Source organism: Pararge aegeria, chromosome 9, assembly GCF_905163445.1.
Source record: "Pararge aegeria chromosome 9, ilParAegt1.1, whole genome shotgun sequence".
NCBI lineage: Eukaryota > Metazoa > Arthropoda > Insecta > Lepidoptera > Nymphalidae > Pararge > Pararge aegeria.
In genome coordinates this window covers 17,660,211-17,680,198 of record NC_053188.1, presented here as the reverse complement: position 1 = coordinate 17,680,198, position 19,988 = coordinate 17,660,211, and the positions used below count along the sequence as shown (strand labels likewise).

General features: G+C 36.4%; 1 protein-coding gene across 1 annotated transcript in view; it reads right to left on the bottom strand.

Annotated features, from left to right (window-relative positions):
• The window catches only part of LOC120626503 (angiotensin-converting enzyme-like), a 138,964-nt gene that overhangs the window by 30,787 nt on the left and 88,189 nt on the right, over positions 1-19,988 (bottom strand). The window contains exons 28-29 of the mRNA XM_039894030.1: positions 5,948-6,106; positions 4,693-4,933 (exon numbers count right to left, since the gene is read on the bottom strand). Coding sequence (XP_039749964.1) covers positions 4,693-4,933; positions 5,948-6,106 — 400 coding nt within the window. The remainder of the gene's footprint in view (positions 1-4,692; positions 4,934-5,947; positions 6,107-19,988) is intronic.

Sequence of the window (19,988 nt, the reverse complement as noted above, 5' to 3'; positions counted from 1 at the left end):
ACTGAAAGCAGCCCTCTTCTACATGCCGATACAACAACCCCTGTTCGCTACAGCTTTTATATTTTAGCAAGGATCCCCCCTTGGACAAACTCAGAAATGCCATTTTTATTAGTTTTCCCGAATCGTTATACCAGGAGTGCAAAAATAGGAAGAGATGGCTCTGATAGAAGAACGCCTCATTCTTAAACTGATTTGGAATTATATGAACAATTTACCTATTATGCTGCTGATATTGAAACTAAATACTCGCAGTAGAAGAGAAGAGACATACCTACTCAGCTCTTTTGATAGGATACTTAACAGAAAATTTGGGAGTTTGACTTTCGAGCTTGTTTTTATAAAAATGTCTGCAGGCTGGCTTGAAATCGTGCAGTCTTACTGAAAGCAGCCCTCTTCTACTTGCCGATACAACAACCCCTGTTCGCTACAGCTTTTATATTTTAGCAAGGGTCCCCCTTGGACAAACTCCGAAATGCCATTTTTATTAGTTTTCCCGAATCGTTATACCAGGAGTGCAGAAATAGGAAGAGATGGATCTGATAGAAGAACGCCTCATTCTTAAACTGATTTGGAATTATATGAACAAGTTATCTTTAATGCTGCTGATATTGAAACTAAATACTCGCAGTAGAAGAGTAGAGACATGCCTACTCAGCTCTTTTCAATAGGATACTTAACAGAAAATTTGGGAGTTTGACTTTCGAGCTTGTTTTTATAAAAATGTCTGCAGGCTGGCTTGAAATCGTGCAGTCTTACTGAAAGCAGCCCTCTTCTACATGCCGATACAACAACCCCTGTTCGCTACAGCTTTTATATTTTAGCAAGGGTCCCCCCTTGGACAAACTCCGAAATGCCATTTTTATTAGTTTTCCCGAATCGTTATACCAGGAGTGCAGAAATAGGAAGAGATGGCTCTGATAGAAGAACGCCTCATTCTTAAACTGATTTGGAATTATATGAACAATTTACCTATTATGTTGCTGATATTGAAACTAAATACTCACAGTAGAAGAGAAGAGACATGCCTACTCAGCTCTTTTGATAGGATACTTAACAGAAAATTTGGGAGTTTGACTTTCGAGCTTGTTTTTATAAAAATGTCTGCAGGCTGGCTTGAAATCGTGCAGTCTTACTGAAAGCAGCCCTCTTCTACATGCCGATACAACAACCCCTGTTCGCTACAGCTTTTATATTTTAGCAAGGATCCCCCCTTGGACAAACTCAGAAATGCCATTTTTATTAGTTTTCCCGAATCGTTATACCAGGAGTGCAAAAATAGGAAGAGATGGCTCTGATAGAAGAACGCCTCATTCTTAAACTGATTTGGAATTATATGAACAATTTACCTATTATGCTGCTGATATTGAAACTAAATACTCGCAGTAGAAGAGAAGAGACATACCTACTCAGCTCTTTTGATAGGATACTTAACAGAAAATTTGGGAGTTTGACTTTCGAGCTTGTTTTTATAAAAATGTCTGCAGGCTGGCTTGAAATCGTGCAGTCTTACTGAAAGCAGCCCTCTTCTACTTGCCGATACAACAACCCCTGTTCACTACAGCTTTTATATTTTAGCAAGGGTCCCCCCTTGGACAAACTCCGAAATGCCATTTTTATTAGTTTTCCCGAATCGTTATACCAGGAGTGCAGAAATAGGAAGAGATGGCTCTGATAGAAGAACGCCTCATTCTTAAACTGATTTGGAATTATATGAACAAGTTATCTTTTATGCTGCTGATATTGAAACTAAATACTCGCAGTAGAAGAGAAGAGACATGCCTACTCAGCTCTTTTGATAGGATACTTAACAGAAAATTTGGGAGTTTGACTTTCGAGCTTGTTTTTATCAAAATGTCTGCAAGCCTGCTTGAAATCGTGCAGTCTTACTGAAAGCAGCCCTCTTCTACATGCCGATACAACAACCCCTGTTCGCTACAGCTTTTATATTTTAGCAAGGGTCCCCCCTTGGACAAACTCCGAAATGCCATTTTTATTAGTTTTCCCGAATCGTTATACCAGGAGTGCAGAAATAGGAAGAGATGGCTCTGATAGAAGAACGCCTCATTCTTAAACTGATTTGGAATTATATGAACAAGTTATCTTTTATGCTGCTGATATTGAAACTAAATACTCGCAGTAGAAGAGAAGAGACATGCCTACTCAGCTCTTTTGATAGGATACTTAACAGAAAATTTGGGAGTTTGACTTTCGAGCTTGTTTTTATCAAAATGTCTGCAAGCCTGCTTGAAATCGTGCAGTCTTACTGAAAGCAGCCCTCTTCTACATGCCGATACAACAACCCCTGTTCGCTACAGCTTTTATATTTTAGCAAGGGTCCCCCCTTGGACAAACTCCGAAATGCCATTTTTATTAGTTTTCCCGAATCGTTATACCAGGAGTGCAGAATTAGGAAGAGATGGATCTGATAGAAGAACGCCTCATTCTTAAACTGATTTGGAATTATATGAACAATTTACCTTTTATGCTGCTGATATTGAAACTAAATACTCACAGTAGAAGAGAAGAGACATGCCTACTCAGCTCTTTTGATAGGATACTTAACAGAAAATTTGGGAGTTTGACTTTCGAGCTTGTTTTTATAAAAATGTCTGCAGGCTGGCTTGAAATCGTGCAGTCTTACTGAAAGCAGCCCTCTTCTACATGCCGATACAACAACCCCTGTTCGCTACAGCTTTTATATTTTAGCAAGGATCCCCCCTTGGACAAACTCAGAAATGCCATTTTTATTAGTTTTCCCGAATCGTTATACCAGGAGTGCAAAAATAGGAAGAGATGGCTCTGATAGAAGAACGCCTCATTCTTAAACTGATTTGGAATTATATGAACAATTTACCTATTATGCTGCTGATATTGAAACTAAATACTCGCAGTAGAAGAGAAGAGACATACCTACTCAGCTCTTTTGATAGGATACTTAACAGAAAATTTGGGAGTTTGACTTTCGAGCTTGTTTTTATAAAAATGTCTGCAGGCTGGCTTGAAATCGTGCAGTCTTACTGAAAGCAGCCCTCTTCTACTTGCCGATACAACAACCCCTGTTCACTACAGCTTTTATATTTTAGCAAGGGTCCCCCCTTGGACAAACTCCGAAATGCCATTTTTATTAGTTTTCCCGAATCGTTATACCAGGAGTGCAGAAATAGGAAGAGATGGCTCTGATAGAAGAACGCCTCATTCTTAAACTGATTTGGAATTATATGAACAAGTTATCTTTTATGCTGCTGATATTGAAACTAAATACTCGCAGTAGAAGAGAAGAGACATGCCTACTCAGCTCTTTTGATAGGATACTTAACAGAAAATTTGGGAGTTTGACTTTCGAGCTTGTTTTTATCAAAATGTCTGCAAGCCTGCTTGAAATCGTGCAGTCTTACTGAAAGCAGCCCTCTTCTACATGCCGATACAACAACCCCTGTTCGCTACAGCTTTTATATTTTAGCAAGGGTCCCCCCTTGGACAAACTCCGAAATGCCATTTTTATTAGTTTTCCCGAATCGTTATACCAGGAGTGCAGAAATAGGAAGAGATGGCTCTGATAGAAGAACGCCTCATTCTTAAACTGATTTGGAATTATATGAACAAGTTATCTTTTATGCTGCTGATATTGAAACTAAATACTCGCAGTAGAAGAGAAGAGACATGCCTACTCAGCTCTTTTGATAGGATACTTAACAGAAAATTTGGGAGTTTGACTTTCGAGCTTGTTTTTATCAAAATGTCTGCAAGCCTGCTTGAAATCGTGCAGTCTTACTGAAAGCAGCCCTCTTCTACATGCCGATACAACAACCCCTGTTCGCTACAGCTTTTATATTTTAGCAAGGGTCCCCCCTTGGACAAACTCCGAAATGCCATTTTTATTAGTTTTCCCGAATCGTTATACCAGGAGTGCAGAAATAGGAAGAGATGGCTCTGATAGAAGAACGCCTCATTCTTAAACTGATTTGGAATTATATGAACAATTTACCTATTATGCTGCTGATATTGAAACTAAATACTTGCAGTAGAAGAGAAGAGACATGACTACTCAGCTATTTTGATAGGATACTTAACAGAAAATTTGGGAGTTTGACTTTCGAGCTTGTTTTTATAAAAATGTCTGCAGGCTGGCTTGAGATCGTGCAGTCTTACTGAAAGCAGCCCTCTTCTACTTGCCGATACACGAACCCCTGTTAGCTACAGCTTTTTTATTTTAGCTAGGGTCCCCCCTTGGACAAACTCAGAAATGCCATTTTTATTAGTTTTCCCGAATCGTTATACCAGGAGTGCAGAATTAGGAAGAGATGGATCTGATAGAAGAACGCCTCATTCTTAAACTGATTTGGAATTATATGAACAATTTACCTTTTATGCTGCTGATATTGAAACTAAATACTCGCAGTAGAAGAGTAGAGACATGCCTACTCAGCTCTATTGGTAGGATACTTGTCAGAAAATTTGGGAATATGACTTTCGAGCTTGTGTTTATAAAAATGTCTGCAGGCTGGCTTGAAATCGTGCAGTCTTACTGAAAGCAGCCGTCTTCTGCTTGCCGATACAAGAATCCCTGTTAGCTACAGCTTTTTTTGCTTTAATGCTTCTGATATTGAAACTAAATACTCGCAGCAGAAAATCAAATAAGAAACCTAGGCGCGGTTGAAGTTGCGGAAAACAGTTCATAAAAAGTTAACTTACTATTCAATCTTGCGGCCTGGTTTGTCAAATCGACCAGCTGTTCATACAAGTCCCGAATCCGCCTTCCGGTGTTCCGCCTCCACTCAGTCCAAACGTGTTGGAGCTCATCCCAATCCCTCGAGTGGGACATGATGAACTGGAGGTCAGGTTGGAGGTGCAGTCCGCATTTGAAGGGCTCGTTGTAAGCGCAAATGTCGGCATTGTTGTAAACTGCTAGCATGTCGTTGATTATGCGGTTGTACTGTAAAAACAACAGATTTTTTTGTTATAATTGACGGTCCCAGCATATGGTAAATGGAAAATCATTGCCTATAAACAGGGCAGGGTAGCAAGGAATACGTCCTGCAACGTGCCGCCCTATGTCCATGAACTTGAGGCGTGGGTGTGAAACTTGGAATAACTACGGAAAGCACGCCCTTCAGACCGGAACACAGCTTTGCAGCTGCTTTGCGGCAGAAATAAGCATGGCGACGGGACTTCCCCGGACGATCTCTTTCCCAAAAATCTCTACTACTGGTAACATAAATAAGTCCAGTGGTCGAACATATTCGATTACAAATTACAAGGAATTTGCTTCCAAGCATTTTTGTCAAAATTAATAATACTGATTTCGTTACGTCTGGCTTCACGGATAATCAGCGCTGGGTCTTAGGAGACGTAGCAAACATGATAAGTGAACACCATCATCCCAAAATGGGATCACAGCGTACCTATAATTGTTGTGTAGACTATGAGTTTTATTTTTATTGTGTGTGTATACCTAAATAAAAGTTTATTCTTTCTTTGCTTAACTACCTCCTTCGCCTAGTTATAATAGGGCCAAACCTATTTTCTGTATAAAAAATGACAGTTTATGTCCGAAATAAAGATTTGACGTTGTGTTTTTATCATTCTTCTACACGTTAGACCATGACTGCAATTTCACCTGATCGTAAGCAATGATGCAGTCTAAGATGGTAGTGGGCTAACCTGTCAGGGAGTATGCCAGTTATATTTAAACCATAACCCAAATCGGTTCATACGCGACATCGTACCGGAACGCTAAATCGATAAGGGGCGCATTTTTCTCTGTAGGGTGGTAAATAGCCACGGCCGAAACCTCCAACAAACTTGACCAGAGAAAATTCAGAAATTATTAATTCCCGAATCGCCTTTACCGGGAATCGAACCCGGAGCATAAAGAGCTTTGATGATTTTATTCAAGGCCCATACTCAGAAGTGGGATACTTATTAACTGAGGATAATTCTAACTTACTCTGTCCAACTGGTCTGGAGGAAGAGCAGCGGGGCCGATGATGGACAGCATACGCAGCTGCCTGAACGAGGAGAAGTCTCTGATAGCCCCCAGTGGAACTTGTTGAGCGGCTTCCCACAACCCTCGTTGGAAGAGGGTGTAGCGTTGCTGCGCTTCTAACTGTAATAGAGAAATTTCACATTATTAAACTAATCGTTATTTAATCGCAACTTTTTAAGTAAAACTTTTTTAAGCGCGATTAACTCAGATTTTTTTCTGACGAAAGTAACGCTTACGTCATACGTCTGTGTAGTTTCCGCTATTTAAAAATAATAATTTGGATTGGTCGTAAGTATATGTCATATATATACTCCGCTTCTTGACTTATACGCCAGCTAGTGGATCAATTAGGATTATTTATTTCCAATATTTTCAAAGGGATCAATTGTGAACAGCAAAGTAAATAAAATTCAAGTGTTTCAAAAAAAAAATTTAATAGCACCATTTTTGGAAAATCTCTAATTATTAATAAATTTTCTGAAGATTGCGACATTCCATAATATTCAATGACAAGGTTAAATTTACATGTGCTTATCTAACCTTCAATTTTTTACTCTGAATTATTCTATTTAACAAATGAAAATATTTATAAAATGTGAAGGTGATGTTAATGAATTTAAATAGAATAAAAAATGAAATGGCGGAGTCCCAGGAAGAATTTACTGTTTCATCAATAAATAATAATAAAAGTTTTACTTCAATCGCGCGTAAAGGTTACACGCACACACTTTTTTTTGATTGTTTATTTGTATTTCCTTTCTTTACGATGTAACTAAACAACCAATCGTAGTAGGTAATATTGCCAAAGATTAAGATATAAAGATTGAAGAAATTAAATATAGATTCTCCTGCTTTTCTCGAAGAATTGCAAATTAAGCTGAATTTTCATAATAAGATAACTCTAGACTAGAACTTATGTGTGTCAAAAATAAGGCCACCGCAAACCAATACGCCAAGAAGGTCATAAAAAAGGTCTTGGAAATTTAGTGTTCTCTTTGATGTTATGCAAAGATGTTACCTTGTACCTTTTAAGGAGACTTTAAGTGTTCCACTTGACACGTCCGTCATATCATTCGTCATGCTTGATGGGTTCACGTCGGCCCTGAGTTTATAACCCATTATGTTGACGAAAATGGGGCAGTAAAGATACCTACTACTGTGACGGCCTTACCAGCTGATTAATCTGTTTGTTTGTTTGTGAAATACTACTGAGTTTTAATGCTTCATTGATTAAATGGTTGGCAATTTTTGCGGATTCTTGGTTGAGTCATTAGGGTTAGGTTTTTCTATAAATTAATTTTCAGTAATTAAAATAAACAATAATTTAAAAAATTCTTTTCGTGCTTTGCCATTGCTGTTCTCACTAGATGGCGTGTATTGCGAATACCATTGGTTGGTGGAAATATTGCTCTTTTTATAGGCGATGGTTTTCCACTTACCATCAGGTGGCCCATCGGCTTAGTCCGTCAATTATTACTATAAAAACACAGAGAAATAACAAGTAGAATATCGTCCTTCTTGATATTTACGTATATAAAATATTGAATATATAATATTTCCCAAACTATCGAGTCAAACGAAGAGTCTTAGAACAAAAGTTGTTAGTTTTAATGTAAACCACTGCAGGCCGAGCTTTCTGGTATTCAAATTCAAAATTTCTTTATTCATGTAGGCCTATCATACATACATATATGTTTACATAATTGAAAAGGGATGGTGATAACTTCGTTCGCCATCTCATAGTAAATTTATATTAAGCTGTATATATAGATATAGCTATAGCTAGAGCAATTCACACCCAAGCTTTTTTATCTTTTAAGTAATCTCTTTAACATATAGGTAGCTCATGGAAAGCATTCGGTGACGATGATTTGAGTTCCTTGATTTAAGATCACATAAAAAAGGCGCCTAAGGAGTTTTCACTTTAAAAGTCGATAGGAATTGGTACCGTTTGGTATCTCAGATCAATCTCCAACCATTACTTAAGACACGTAAGCGCCAATGCCGTCACCGCCTTGTACAATACAGCGACAATTCACACAGATCACATTGTCGGACACGGAGGACGTTCGCACGACACCGTGTTGCGTCGGGTTTGCGCAATCGTACCGTGACACCACGCTTTGGTGATAGATGGAAAACGTTTAGGAAAATCTTAGTTGGGGTGAAAATTGGATGTAACTGAATCATTATTTCATTAATAGCAACCGTCCTCTGCTGAAATTAAGGAGAAGGGTTTGAACATAATTACCATTCTGGTCCTATGTGAAAAATGTATATACCAAAGTAGCAGCAAACAGGACACTGCTACCCGTTATTCTTTATATTCCTTTAATCGCTTCGTATGACGTCCAGGGTAACAAGAGGGGTTGTGACAACAGCACTCTGATCTGCCGTCAACACACGGTACTTTATTTATTTTTTGATTAAATAATTGAATTGGAGTCGTGATACTAATGTTTAACACTTCGGCCTCGTTTTTTGGAGGTAAGATGTTCGATACCTGGCATACAACTCTAACTTTTCGAAATCGTTTTCAAGCGTTCTTGGAACTAACTTGGAATTAACGTACTACAGTTGTAGGTATGATAACAGGGCACTGCCCACTAAACAAACACCTCTCCATTTTAGGTATAACTGACAGCCCTCTCAGAGCAGAGCAGAGCATGCATGGAGACGGAAGAAACATCGATACACGTAATGCTCCAATGCAATGGAGTAGCAGAACAACATGCAGCACACCTTGGCTCCTCAGCAACACTCCATGAAGCACTCGGCGACCTGGGCAGCCTGCTAAGTTTCTGGAGCGAGCTCGGCTGGCTGGAGTGATCCAGCGGGGAGCCGCATCAGTGGCCATACGTACAACGGACGGTCCCAGACCAACCAAGTGCGGAAAAGGCCCAGGAACAGAAGAAGAAGAACGTACTTCGTACTAATTTAAGCAGTGAAACAACACTTGCTGTAACAGTGATGGGAATCATCGTGAGGAAACCTACATGACTTAGACTTCTCCATAATGTTTTCAAATGCTTGGGAATACTCCAATCCGCACAGAGCCAGCTTGGTGTACTACGACCTTCTAGGCTATTCTGTATCTCTTTCTCTGATGACCACTTATAAGTTAACCGATGTAGAAAATGGACATTACAACCATTATAATACATTACGTACCTAACTGAGTTGAAACGAACTCAGTTGGAATACAAAATATGATTGAAATAGGTTATATAATGGCAACCTTCCACAATGGCTAGCTAAATTTAATGTCAACTGAAATACAGAATCGGCCGGCTGTAACCTGTACATAAGGTTGATAACAGCGAACGAAAACAGTTGATTATGATAATGACTTTGAGATACAAATGATGTTTCGAATCTGTTATGTTTATATTAATACGCGAAGCAAAAACTTTGTACACCATTTAACGAAAATTGCGCGGGCGGAGTTATAGTTACTTTTTATTATAGTTTGTATGCAGTATTATATTACAGGAGGAGTGCAGAATGCAAAATTTTTCGGTAAAAGTATCTTTCTTTTTAATATGGCACCTATTATTTATAATAAGCTACCAGCGTCATTGGCGGACAGAAACCTGAATGTTTTATCATTTAAGCGTAAATTTAAGGAGTTCCTACTTAAAAAGCGATATTATGATATTAAAGAATATTTATGTGACTATTTAGAACTTTGACATATATTTTATTAATATATTTGTTGTATACTATTATTATTACCTTACGTACCGTTTGCAATACTGATATGCTAATTAGACTTTATAAAACCCTCGGTGAATGTATTCTTAGTTACTGTATCTGCGCATGGGGTTGTGCCTCTAAAACTTTAATGCTGGAGGTTGAGCGGGCTCAACGCGCTTTACTTAAAGTTATTATGTGCTATCCATTTACTTTCCCACGACTCGCTTATATGAAAAATGTGATGTGCTGTCATTAAGGAAATTGTATATTTTTCAAACATTGCGAAGATACCATAGCAAAACGGTTCCCTTTCTTCAATTGACAGATGCCCAATTCCTATTATAAAAAGTAGTTTTGCACGTAAGCACTATAATTTCCTTGCACCCTGCCTATACAACCTTTTAAAAAAAGGTACCTTAAAAGACATGACCAATAGAGAAATTAAGACATACATTAAATCTTGGCTAAAAGATTACGATTATGAGGGTACAGAGAAAATATTTCATAAGAATATCTAATTTAAATAAAACGAATTACAAATTAAACACAAACACACACGCACCCACACGCATATAAACACGCACACACACACGCGCACACCCACAAACAAATCAAATGTACCTACCTAAGCACCCGCCTCAAAAATTTACATAATTCTCTTTTTTTTTTCCATTTATTTATTTCTTTTCTTTCCTTTTTATAATTTTCCCTGTAAAATTGTCAAACGTTTGTTAATAAGACCATAGATATAGGGAAGACCCTGTCTCCTGTAACACAGTTTTAACTACCGCAGGAGACAGGGGTTCACACTCATGAAATGTATACGTTTATTTTGATAAAATAAAGATATTATTATTATTATTATTATTATTATTATTTGATTTAAATACTGGATAAGAATTTAATTAAAAGAGCATTATAAAGATATAGTTTTTAAGAAATCAAACTTGCATGCCAATTGATGGCGATTGTAGCACTATTATATTATTGTACCCACCAAGTATGTAACTCAATCTGCAAATAAAGAAATAGAAATTGAAAAAAATTGTAATTGAAAATAAAATGCTAGTTTTTTTTTTATTTATGCTTAAAACATACATTAAATAAATTAAATAAACATTACATACACTACTATGTATTGATTTAATATGTTACTATCGTAACCATGTATTTGACAAACACACAACTATTACTCTTTTTAAAAAAATTTTTGGATTATAATTTTAAAACATGGCAGCCTAGCCTTGGTGCAATCTGTGATTAAAGAAGTATAGTTTGTGTAATAGATCCTTAATAATGTTCGAACTTATAATTTGAATTAAATATGGCCGAATTTCGACCTCTTAATTGTTCTCTTTAGGTTCCAAAAATTTATCAGCTGCATTTAGTTTGTTGAAGTTGAGGCATTTTAATCCAAAAGATTTATTGTTTAATATCATTAACCTCTAGAATCCTTGTCTCCGAACACAATCTAGTTTATGTCCTCGGACACAATGCGCGTTTTAACACAATAATTGATACTTAAACCGGATTCAAGTGCAAAGTTGTAGTGTCGTGGGAATTATTTGTAACTTTGTATTTCCTTAACCTATCCGTGACTTGCTTTAATTGGAAGATTCAAATTATAAAATAGTTTTTTTTTTTTTACTTTAGTACCGTGGTCGATGGGGCGTGCGCTGGTGTGGGATGCGACCTGTGTTGATACGTTGGCAGCTTCTAACCCAAAAAGCGGCAGCAGCTGCCGAATCTGCTCAAATGCTTAAGCGCCGTAAATACTCCGTTATTTGTAATGACTACGTTTTTAAGGCGCTTGCGTTTGAGACTCTAGGGCCATGGTCTTCGGACACGAAAAATTTTATTAACATAGTGTCACAAAAATTGGTCCTTACGTCTGGTGACCCAAGAGCTGGCGCTTATTTAGCCCAACGGCTAAGTCTAGCTATACAAAGGGGCAATAGCGCCAGTATTTTGGGTACCATGCCCTAAAGTGAACAGTTAGACGGCTTATAAATATTATTATATTTATTATAAATATTAATTTTAGTTTGCAATTATTATTTCCATAGTTTCATTATTAAAATTAAAATAAAGTTTATTAACTATTAAAATAAATTTATTAAACGAAAGTGAAGAAGTTCTCCATGGCACAGTGCGGAGCGCTGTGGTCCTATAAGCAGTGGCGTGCATTTCATACATGCACAAAAGCACTGGCTACCCTATAATTTATATATAAATATTGTAAAAGGAGGTTTTTTTTCTGGTCTGGTGGAGCTTATCTGGTCTATAACGCAAGTTACAACGCTACCGACGAAGACAAGCTAGCCTGCTACCATCTTTAGTTTTATTGGCGGATAAGAGGCTTCGGCCGTGGCTAGTTACCACCCTACCAACAAAAATGTGCCGCCAAGCGACTTTCGCTTCGCGTTACGAGACGATGTGGCATAAAAACCATCGACTTCCCTTTCGGGGGACCGAGTACGATGCCCAGCACGCACGACTAACTTTTCGGCGTTATGCGCGTTTATTTTAGCAATTTAATTTTACTTACTTTTATAATAATAATCATAATAATAAGTTTTATTTGAGATTAAATTCCGTAACATGTAATCACAATAAGATTGCGAATATCATAGCATTAATGGTAAATGAACTCATCGTTAAGAAACCTGCATGCCTGAGAGTTCTCCAAGGTATTCTCAATAGTATCTGAAGAAAGCTTCAATCTTAGACTGCATCATTAAGGACTTACCAAAAGTAAACTAATTGGTTTCTACGCCCGCCACCGTCGGTAGGGTAGGACAAGCCACGGACAAGACATCAGACAAAAAAAAATAACAATCCTCGTAATAACGTATCCATACAAGCTTACTATGTCGCGTAAACACCATCGACTTCCCTTTCGGGGGACCGAGTTCGATTCCCAGCACGACTTACTTTTTGGCGTAATGTGCGTTTTTAATTTTAGCAATTTAATATCACTCGCTTTAAATAATAACTTTTATTTCCGACTAAATTCCATAGCATGTGATCACAATAAGATTGCGAATATTATTGTTAAATTACATTAATTGTAAATGAACACATCTGAGAGTTGTCTAAGGTGTTCTCAATAGCAAGTGAAGAAAGCTTCAATCTTATCCTGCATCATTAAGTACTTACCACAAGGTGAGATTGCTATTAAGGGTAATAAACCTATACCCCTAATTGGTTTAATTAACTTCACAAAAAAAATACAGACCTCGTAATACGTAGCCAAAGAAGCTTTATACTAGACAAAAAAAGCATAGAACAACCTTGATTAGCGTTTGGAAAACCCAAATGATAACATTTTGTAATTAATTATGCTGTAGCATAAATTCCTCTTCCTACTAGATATAGTATATACTAGACTAATGAGCCAAACCTATTATATATATGTATATTAATTGCAATTTGTCATGTTTGTCTGTCTGACTGTAACTTGCAGCGCATCACGCCAAAACTACTGAATTAATTCAAATGAAACTTGTCATGCTGTTAGATCATACGAGGTCACCGTAAGATACTTTTATTTTGTAATTAAGTACAGTTCCTTTGGGAATCATAACTCCGTCCAATTTTAAACGATTTTAATATTTTTTTCTGCTCTGAAAAGATAGTAGTCAAGTCAAGTCAAGTCAAATATTTCTTTATTCAAATAGGCACATAGATGGATGGCACTTTTGATTACATGTAAAATATGACATAGGAGTGAGTTGATGGCGATAACTAAATTCGTCAACTTAAAACTAAATCTACGAAGGTTCCAAACGCGCCCTGGTCTAAGAAGAAGCCCACAGTTTTTATTTGTTATCACCTACTCACGTTGTCTTTTAAAACTATTAAAGAAGCAACCTGGTTGTGTAATAATTTACACCCAAGCATTTTTATCGTTGACGTAGTCCTTAATACTATAATAGGACTTTTCTATAAGTTTACGTTTAATACAAACTTTGAACTATTTCAGAGACATCTCCAAGATATCAACTAGTAGTTTATTATAAAATTGTATACAATTTCCTTTAAATGAATTACTTATTTTATGTAGTCTAGTATATTGCACTGCAAGTTTGTTTTTGCTTCTAATATTCAAATTATTGCAGCAACATTTTCTCTTAAATTTAGATATATTTTTGTGAACATACAATAAATTTTCAAATATGTATTGGCTAAAAACTGTCATTATCTTAACATCTTTAAATTTATCTCTCAATGACTCTCTCGGACCCATTTTATAGATCACACGAACAGCCCTCTTCTGCAACACGAAAATAATGCAAATATCAGCAGCATTACCCCATAGAGAAATTTCATATGACATAATGCTGTGAAAGTAGCTAAAATAGACTAGCCTAGCAGTTTCTATGTCCGTTATGTGGTGTATCTTCTTCACTGCATAGGCGGCAGAACTAAGCCTGTTCAATATATAATTTACATATCAGTTTAGTTTTCCCTTAATTACGTATTGTTTTATCTATTATTATTGGAAAAAGGTTAACAGAACTTTTTAAATAATAGTAGCTTACCCTAACTATACAGATACACAAAGAGGAGCTTGGACTGAAGGATGCCAACTGCTTAACTGACTTGGGTCAAAGTTGCTTACTTATATAGGCCACACAGAACTTCTACCCGTTCTAGTAATTACTATCATGATTGCTGTAAAGTGTAAATATTTATTTGTATATTTGCATTCCGAAATGGTAGAAGATCAGTATCTATATATTATATTGTAAGTCTATTATATGTATATAATATATATGTATATACGCAAATATATATGTTTATTTATATACAACATCTACCTCTCTTCTTGAGCTGTGTTTAACGCCTTTGGTTGCCTGGAAGAGATCGCTATGTAGCGATAAGGCCGCCGAATTTTATACTTTTTGTTAAACTTTTATTTATAATTTTTCTATATGTTTATGTGGTGTACAATAAAAGTGTATTTATTCATTCATTCATTCATTCATTCAATATGTTGCAACTAGAAAAGTCATTGTGAATTACATTTTATATACATGTTCGAGCAAATAAATACTATTTCTATTTCTCCGTTACATTCCCTTAATCGCCTCGCACGACACCCTCGGGAAGTGGAGGGGTGGTGACAACTGTATAATGCACTAGCACAACACACAGACCACTAATGATACCTACCAAATGAATCACAAGACGTGACAAATAGCGATCATCATCTAAATCACGCTACCTGAGTCACTGTAATCCTCTGTAATTATTCCACGAGTTACATAACAATTACCTGTAATTTTATTGTTGTGCCCGGCCGTCCTCGCACTGATGTCGTTTAATTTAGACTTGTCATTACATTGACGTCACTTGGCTATTGTCGAAGTGTTGTTTATCACGCCACTTTTTTTGCTTATGTAATTGATTTATTTCAGTGCTATTTAGGTATTAAAGGTATGTTATCTCTGTAAGGCAAACTAAAATAGTGGAGCTTCTTGTGACTATGCTCATACGGGGCTATATAATATTATATATTATTATTATACAATATAATATATAATATACTAAATATTATAAATGTGTGTGTTTAAAATTTGGTATGCATGGAAAAGGACATCTGCTTTCTTTTGTGATCTCAAATAATTGTTAACATGCGAAGCTTAAGACCCAATTCTGAAGTAAACGCAGACGAAGTCGCTGGCAGAAGCTAGTAATAAATAAATATATATAAATATATACAAATATACACACATTGTATACGACAATACACGCATCGCCATGTAGCCCTAAAGTAAGCTTGTGTTATGGATACTAAGATAACTGATGAGTATTTTTAGGAATAATATACATAAATAATTAAAATATACAGATGAACACCCAGCCACTGAAAAACAGTCATGTTCAGCACACAAATATTTTCAGTTGTGGGAGTCGAACCCATTGCTTTGGACTCGGAAAGCACAGTCGCTGCCCATCGCACCAAGAGGCTGTCAAAAGTTGTACAACATTAGATTGACGTCACTCGGCTATGGTCGAAGTGTTATTTATCGTGCAATTTTTTTTTGCTAATATAGTTGATTTATTTCAGTGCTACATATCTATGTAATCGCTGTTTCATAGAATAGTAGAGTTTTTTGTGACAGAGCCCATCCGATGTACCCCAGCACGGAGTACACCGCCAATTTCCTAACACCAGTCTTGTACTGAAAATTCTTAGACAGATAAAACATAGTTCCTAAGAATTTTCGGCCCGAAGTGGGATTCGAACCCAGTACTTCGTGATCCGTAGTTAAACATGCTAACCACTAGACCAACGAGACATTTCCTCTCGACCTCTTCATTTTAGTTAGCGACCAAACCCTGTAATCTGATTGTATTAGTTTAAGAAACCCCAACAGTGATTCAACACAAATCGTAATTCATTCATAACACGAAACGAGTTCAAGTTTACAAACAAAAGTACAATCGAGCAAAAAAGTGTTAATATCATGTAAATTCAATGCCATTTGCGCTGGCGCAGGTTGGGTTTGTTTATTTTTCTTTATTATTCATAGGTTACGCTTGACCGGATAAAAGGTTTAAAGTAACGTTGTAGTTTAAGAGGGACGCAATAACCGGCACGTCTACTATTTTAGTTACCTAGTATACTAACTGTTGCACTATACTGCCTGCGCAGGCGTATTTGAGTACAGTACAACGACAATAATTGAGGTGATTCTCTATGGCCCTCATACGAAGGCTTAGAGTGACTCAACGGATGTTGAAGAGAGCTATGAGATATTAAATCAGAAATGAGGAAATCCTTAGAAGAAGAAGAGTTACCGACAGAGCTCAACAAGGCACGAAGCCGGATATTTAGCAATGGGTGGGCCATTCAGCTCAGAGTACCAATGGCTCTTGGGGTTCACGATGCCCCCTACAAAATTCAATAAATCGGTTAATGTAAACGGCAAAACTGCTATATTAGACGTAAATGTTAGACGTGTTTGCATAAAAACACATAATTGAGAAGGACTACTATACCTAATGTATCTTACTTTGAATACGCAGATATTTTTTCTTCCAATGAATAGTACGCACTATAACCGTTATACAGCTTACAAACGGTAACTCATTAACTAATTGTATTGCATTTAAAGGGCTTAAAAACTTAATATTGCCCACAGAATTGAGGAAATAAAAATCATGAGCTGTTTTCGAATGGGAGCCATTATGTAATATTTTAACCAATGCCATATCCGACCAAGGTTTAACTGTATACAGACTTTTATGTGACAATAGGAATCCTTGAAATACCAAATTTATTAAACCCAAAGTTCTAAAAATATCACCGAAAACCTTTCAATTTACAAACACAAATCTTTCTTTATGCAATATTTTCGCAACTTCGTAAACCACGAACATGCTATTTCCAAAGCATTCATTATATATTGAACCTTATGGCTATTGTAATAAGATAGTGAATGTAAACTACAAATCTATATTAGAGAAGGTCAGTATCGAATTGAAATCGCACGTCCATCAATTAACACTTGACTAAAACAACGTAGGTTGTCTTAAAAATTGTACTGGAGTGATGTACAGTTCCAAACAAAATGTGCTGAAAGGATAATATTAGTAGTTAGGTAAATATGAAAACCTTACTTCATTCAAAAATACCCATACAAAGCATATATTCCTGAAATATTTTTGTGGCATGGTTAACTTTGACTGCAATTAGAAATTTCAGCACACAGATTAATGAAATATAGTTCGTCCACTCAAATAGTTCCAGTACACCCACAGGTTCTTGGGAAACTATGTGATAATAAATAAATTTAATATTGTTTCATCATTTCGAATCTAAGCCTCACCTCTGGATTCTTAAATCGTGGAGGCTAATATAATAATGGGTGCACAGTAAATGTCGAGTCTTTGAATGAGACAGCTTTTAAAGCACGCGAACCATTACACAAACACAAACTTTAAAATGATTGACACATTAATTATTTAATTCTTAACACTTTTCGTTACAAATGTATCCAAAATCAGCACCAAAATTTTCTTAGCGAGCTCTAGTTAAGCGACTCACAAGGTATGTAAAAACTGCCACAGTGTCACGACCGTGAGAACTGTGCCCAAGGTGAAGGTGCCAGTCGTATTACCACAATTGTCCGACCCGAGGGGGTAAAAAATAACAATACATATTATAATCTTAATGTAATAAAGGCCACAACATAAATTTTTTGCCCAAATTAGTTACTTATCGATACACGAATAATGTGTATTCGGTGTAGCACGTACATTCAGTATTTCCTATAAGTGCAAAGTCAACGTGAAGAAAAAATCCTATGCAAATTATTCAATTAAGTGTAACATCGGAAAAGTAGCCTACAAGATATTGAGGTGGATGTAGAGTATCAGAATTATTAGGATAAATGTAAGGTTTATTATTTAGTTTCCATGGTAACTAGAATAGGTAAAAAAATGTATAATGTTTTCTATCTTACTCTGTCCTATACATTTATATGTTTCTTTTTTATCTAGATATTATTCAGTTTCTTAACTAAATAGGAAACAAATGTGTAATGGGTTCTATTTCATTCTCCCGCCAGCTGAATCCCAGTGGCGTGCACAGAGGGTATGCACAGGGTATGCTGATGCTATAAAATCAGCGTAAAGAAAATCTTCAGACGTTTGACGGAGGACTGGCGCAGTGGGCAGCGATCCGGCTTTCTGAGTCGAGTGGGTTCGACTCCCACAGCTGGAAAATATTTGTGTGATGAACATGAATGTTTTTCAGTTACTGGGTGTTTTTCTGTTTATGACAAGTATTTATGTATATTATTGGTAAAAATATTCATCAGTCATGTTAGTACCTATAACACAAGCTACGCTTACTTTGTGGCTAGATGGCGATGTGTGTATTGTCGTATATTTAATTTTTTTTTATTTATGTGTCTTTATGGAATTATTTTTTCGTTTCATCGAGTTTGAAATCACAACAATTTTAAAGAAGTTTCACTTCAAAAATTTTGTAAGTATACCTAGCAAGGTATTTCTTCCCCAATGCCTCTGTGGTTATCAAAAGCAGAACCTTCCACTCATAAGAGTATTCCTTTTTTCCTTCCATCAAAAATGTTTGCGGAGAATCACGTTGATGACTGATGTTACGCAATCATGATAAAAAGATATGCATTAATGATGAGCAGGATGCGCGGAAGCTCCAATAGTATCTTGAAAATAATAAGAAATAAATGGGAAAATCCCTTTATGGACTTTATTTACCAAGTACTCAAGAGGGTACTTAATAAGAGATATGTTTGTCAAATTTTTAATTTATAAAATTGTTAATAAGATAATTTTTACAAGCTTTGGAATTTTATCCGAAATAAACGTTATTATTATAAGAACAGAACTACATGTATTTTTAAGCAGTTTTTTTTATTAATATAGTAGAGTATATACCTAGGCTTCAACTTCTATGTATGGCTTAACGTGGACTCCGATGCACGGGGGACTGCTTCCTTTTTGATGGACAAACTCAATAACTAAAATGTTTGATGCCGGCCTTTAATTAAGGACCTCGTAATCTGTAGTAAAACCTGCTGACCAGTAGGTAGAATAACGAAACAAAAAAGCACTAGACTAGCGTGGTAACTAGCGGCGGCCGAAGCTTCCCACCAGATGAGAACAAAATTTTGAATTTTAATTATTGTTAGTCATTTACGCGATAGTGACTCTAATCATAAACCTAAACTAAGGGTACATACATAATATTATAAAAGTTACGTAAATAAAATATCTACATGCTAAGATTTTAGTGCATATAAATCAATAAAATGTTGCGTTTCAAAGTCTATTTACCTCGCTCGGACGGTATGGAATTAAACGAATAAAAGATATTACTTAAAAGTACTAAAAATAAGCAATATGGTTTTTGTCATTTGGTTAAGAATTTTAAGATACACCCCAAGCTCCATACCATATTGTCCAATCTCCAAAATTCTCCCCCAAGGTGATTACGTGACTACAGGCTTGCGATAGACGTAAATCTTGCAATCCTTGCCGTCATACGTAACTTTCTTCTGTATGCAGAAGTGACGTTTGACAGCAGAGATCCCGAGATTTACGCCTGTCGCAAACCTGTTGTGAGATACACCCTTCGGTATTCAAAAACTGCACCATGGAGGTCAAATTTCGAACATAATTGATAATTGATATCTTTAATCCTATTTTTCCTTAGTCATTGTAACTGAAAAGATAACCTTGCGACGTAGCAGTAACCATTCGTCATTACCGCTTTGTTCGCTTCGGGTCATTTCTCGAACATTTTTTG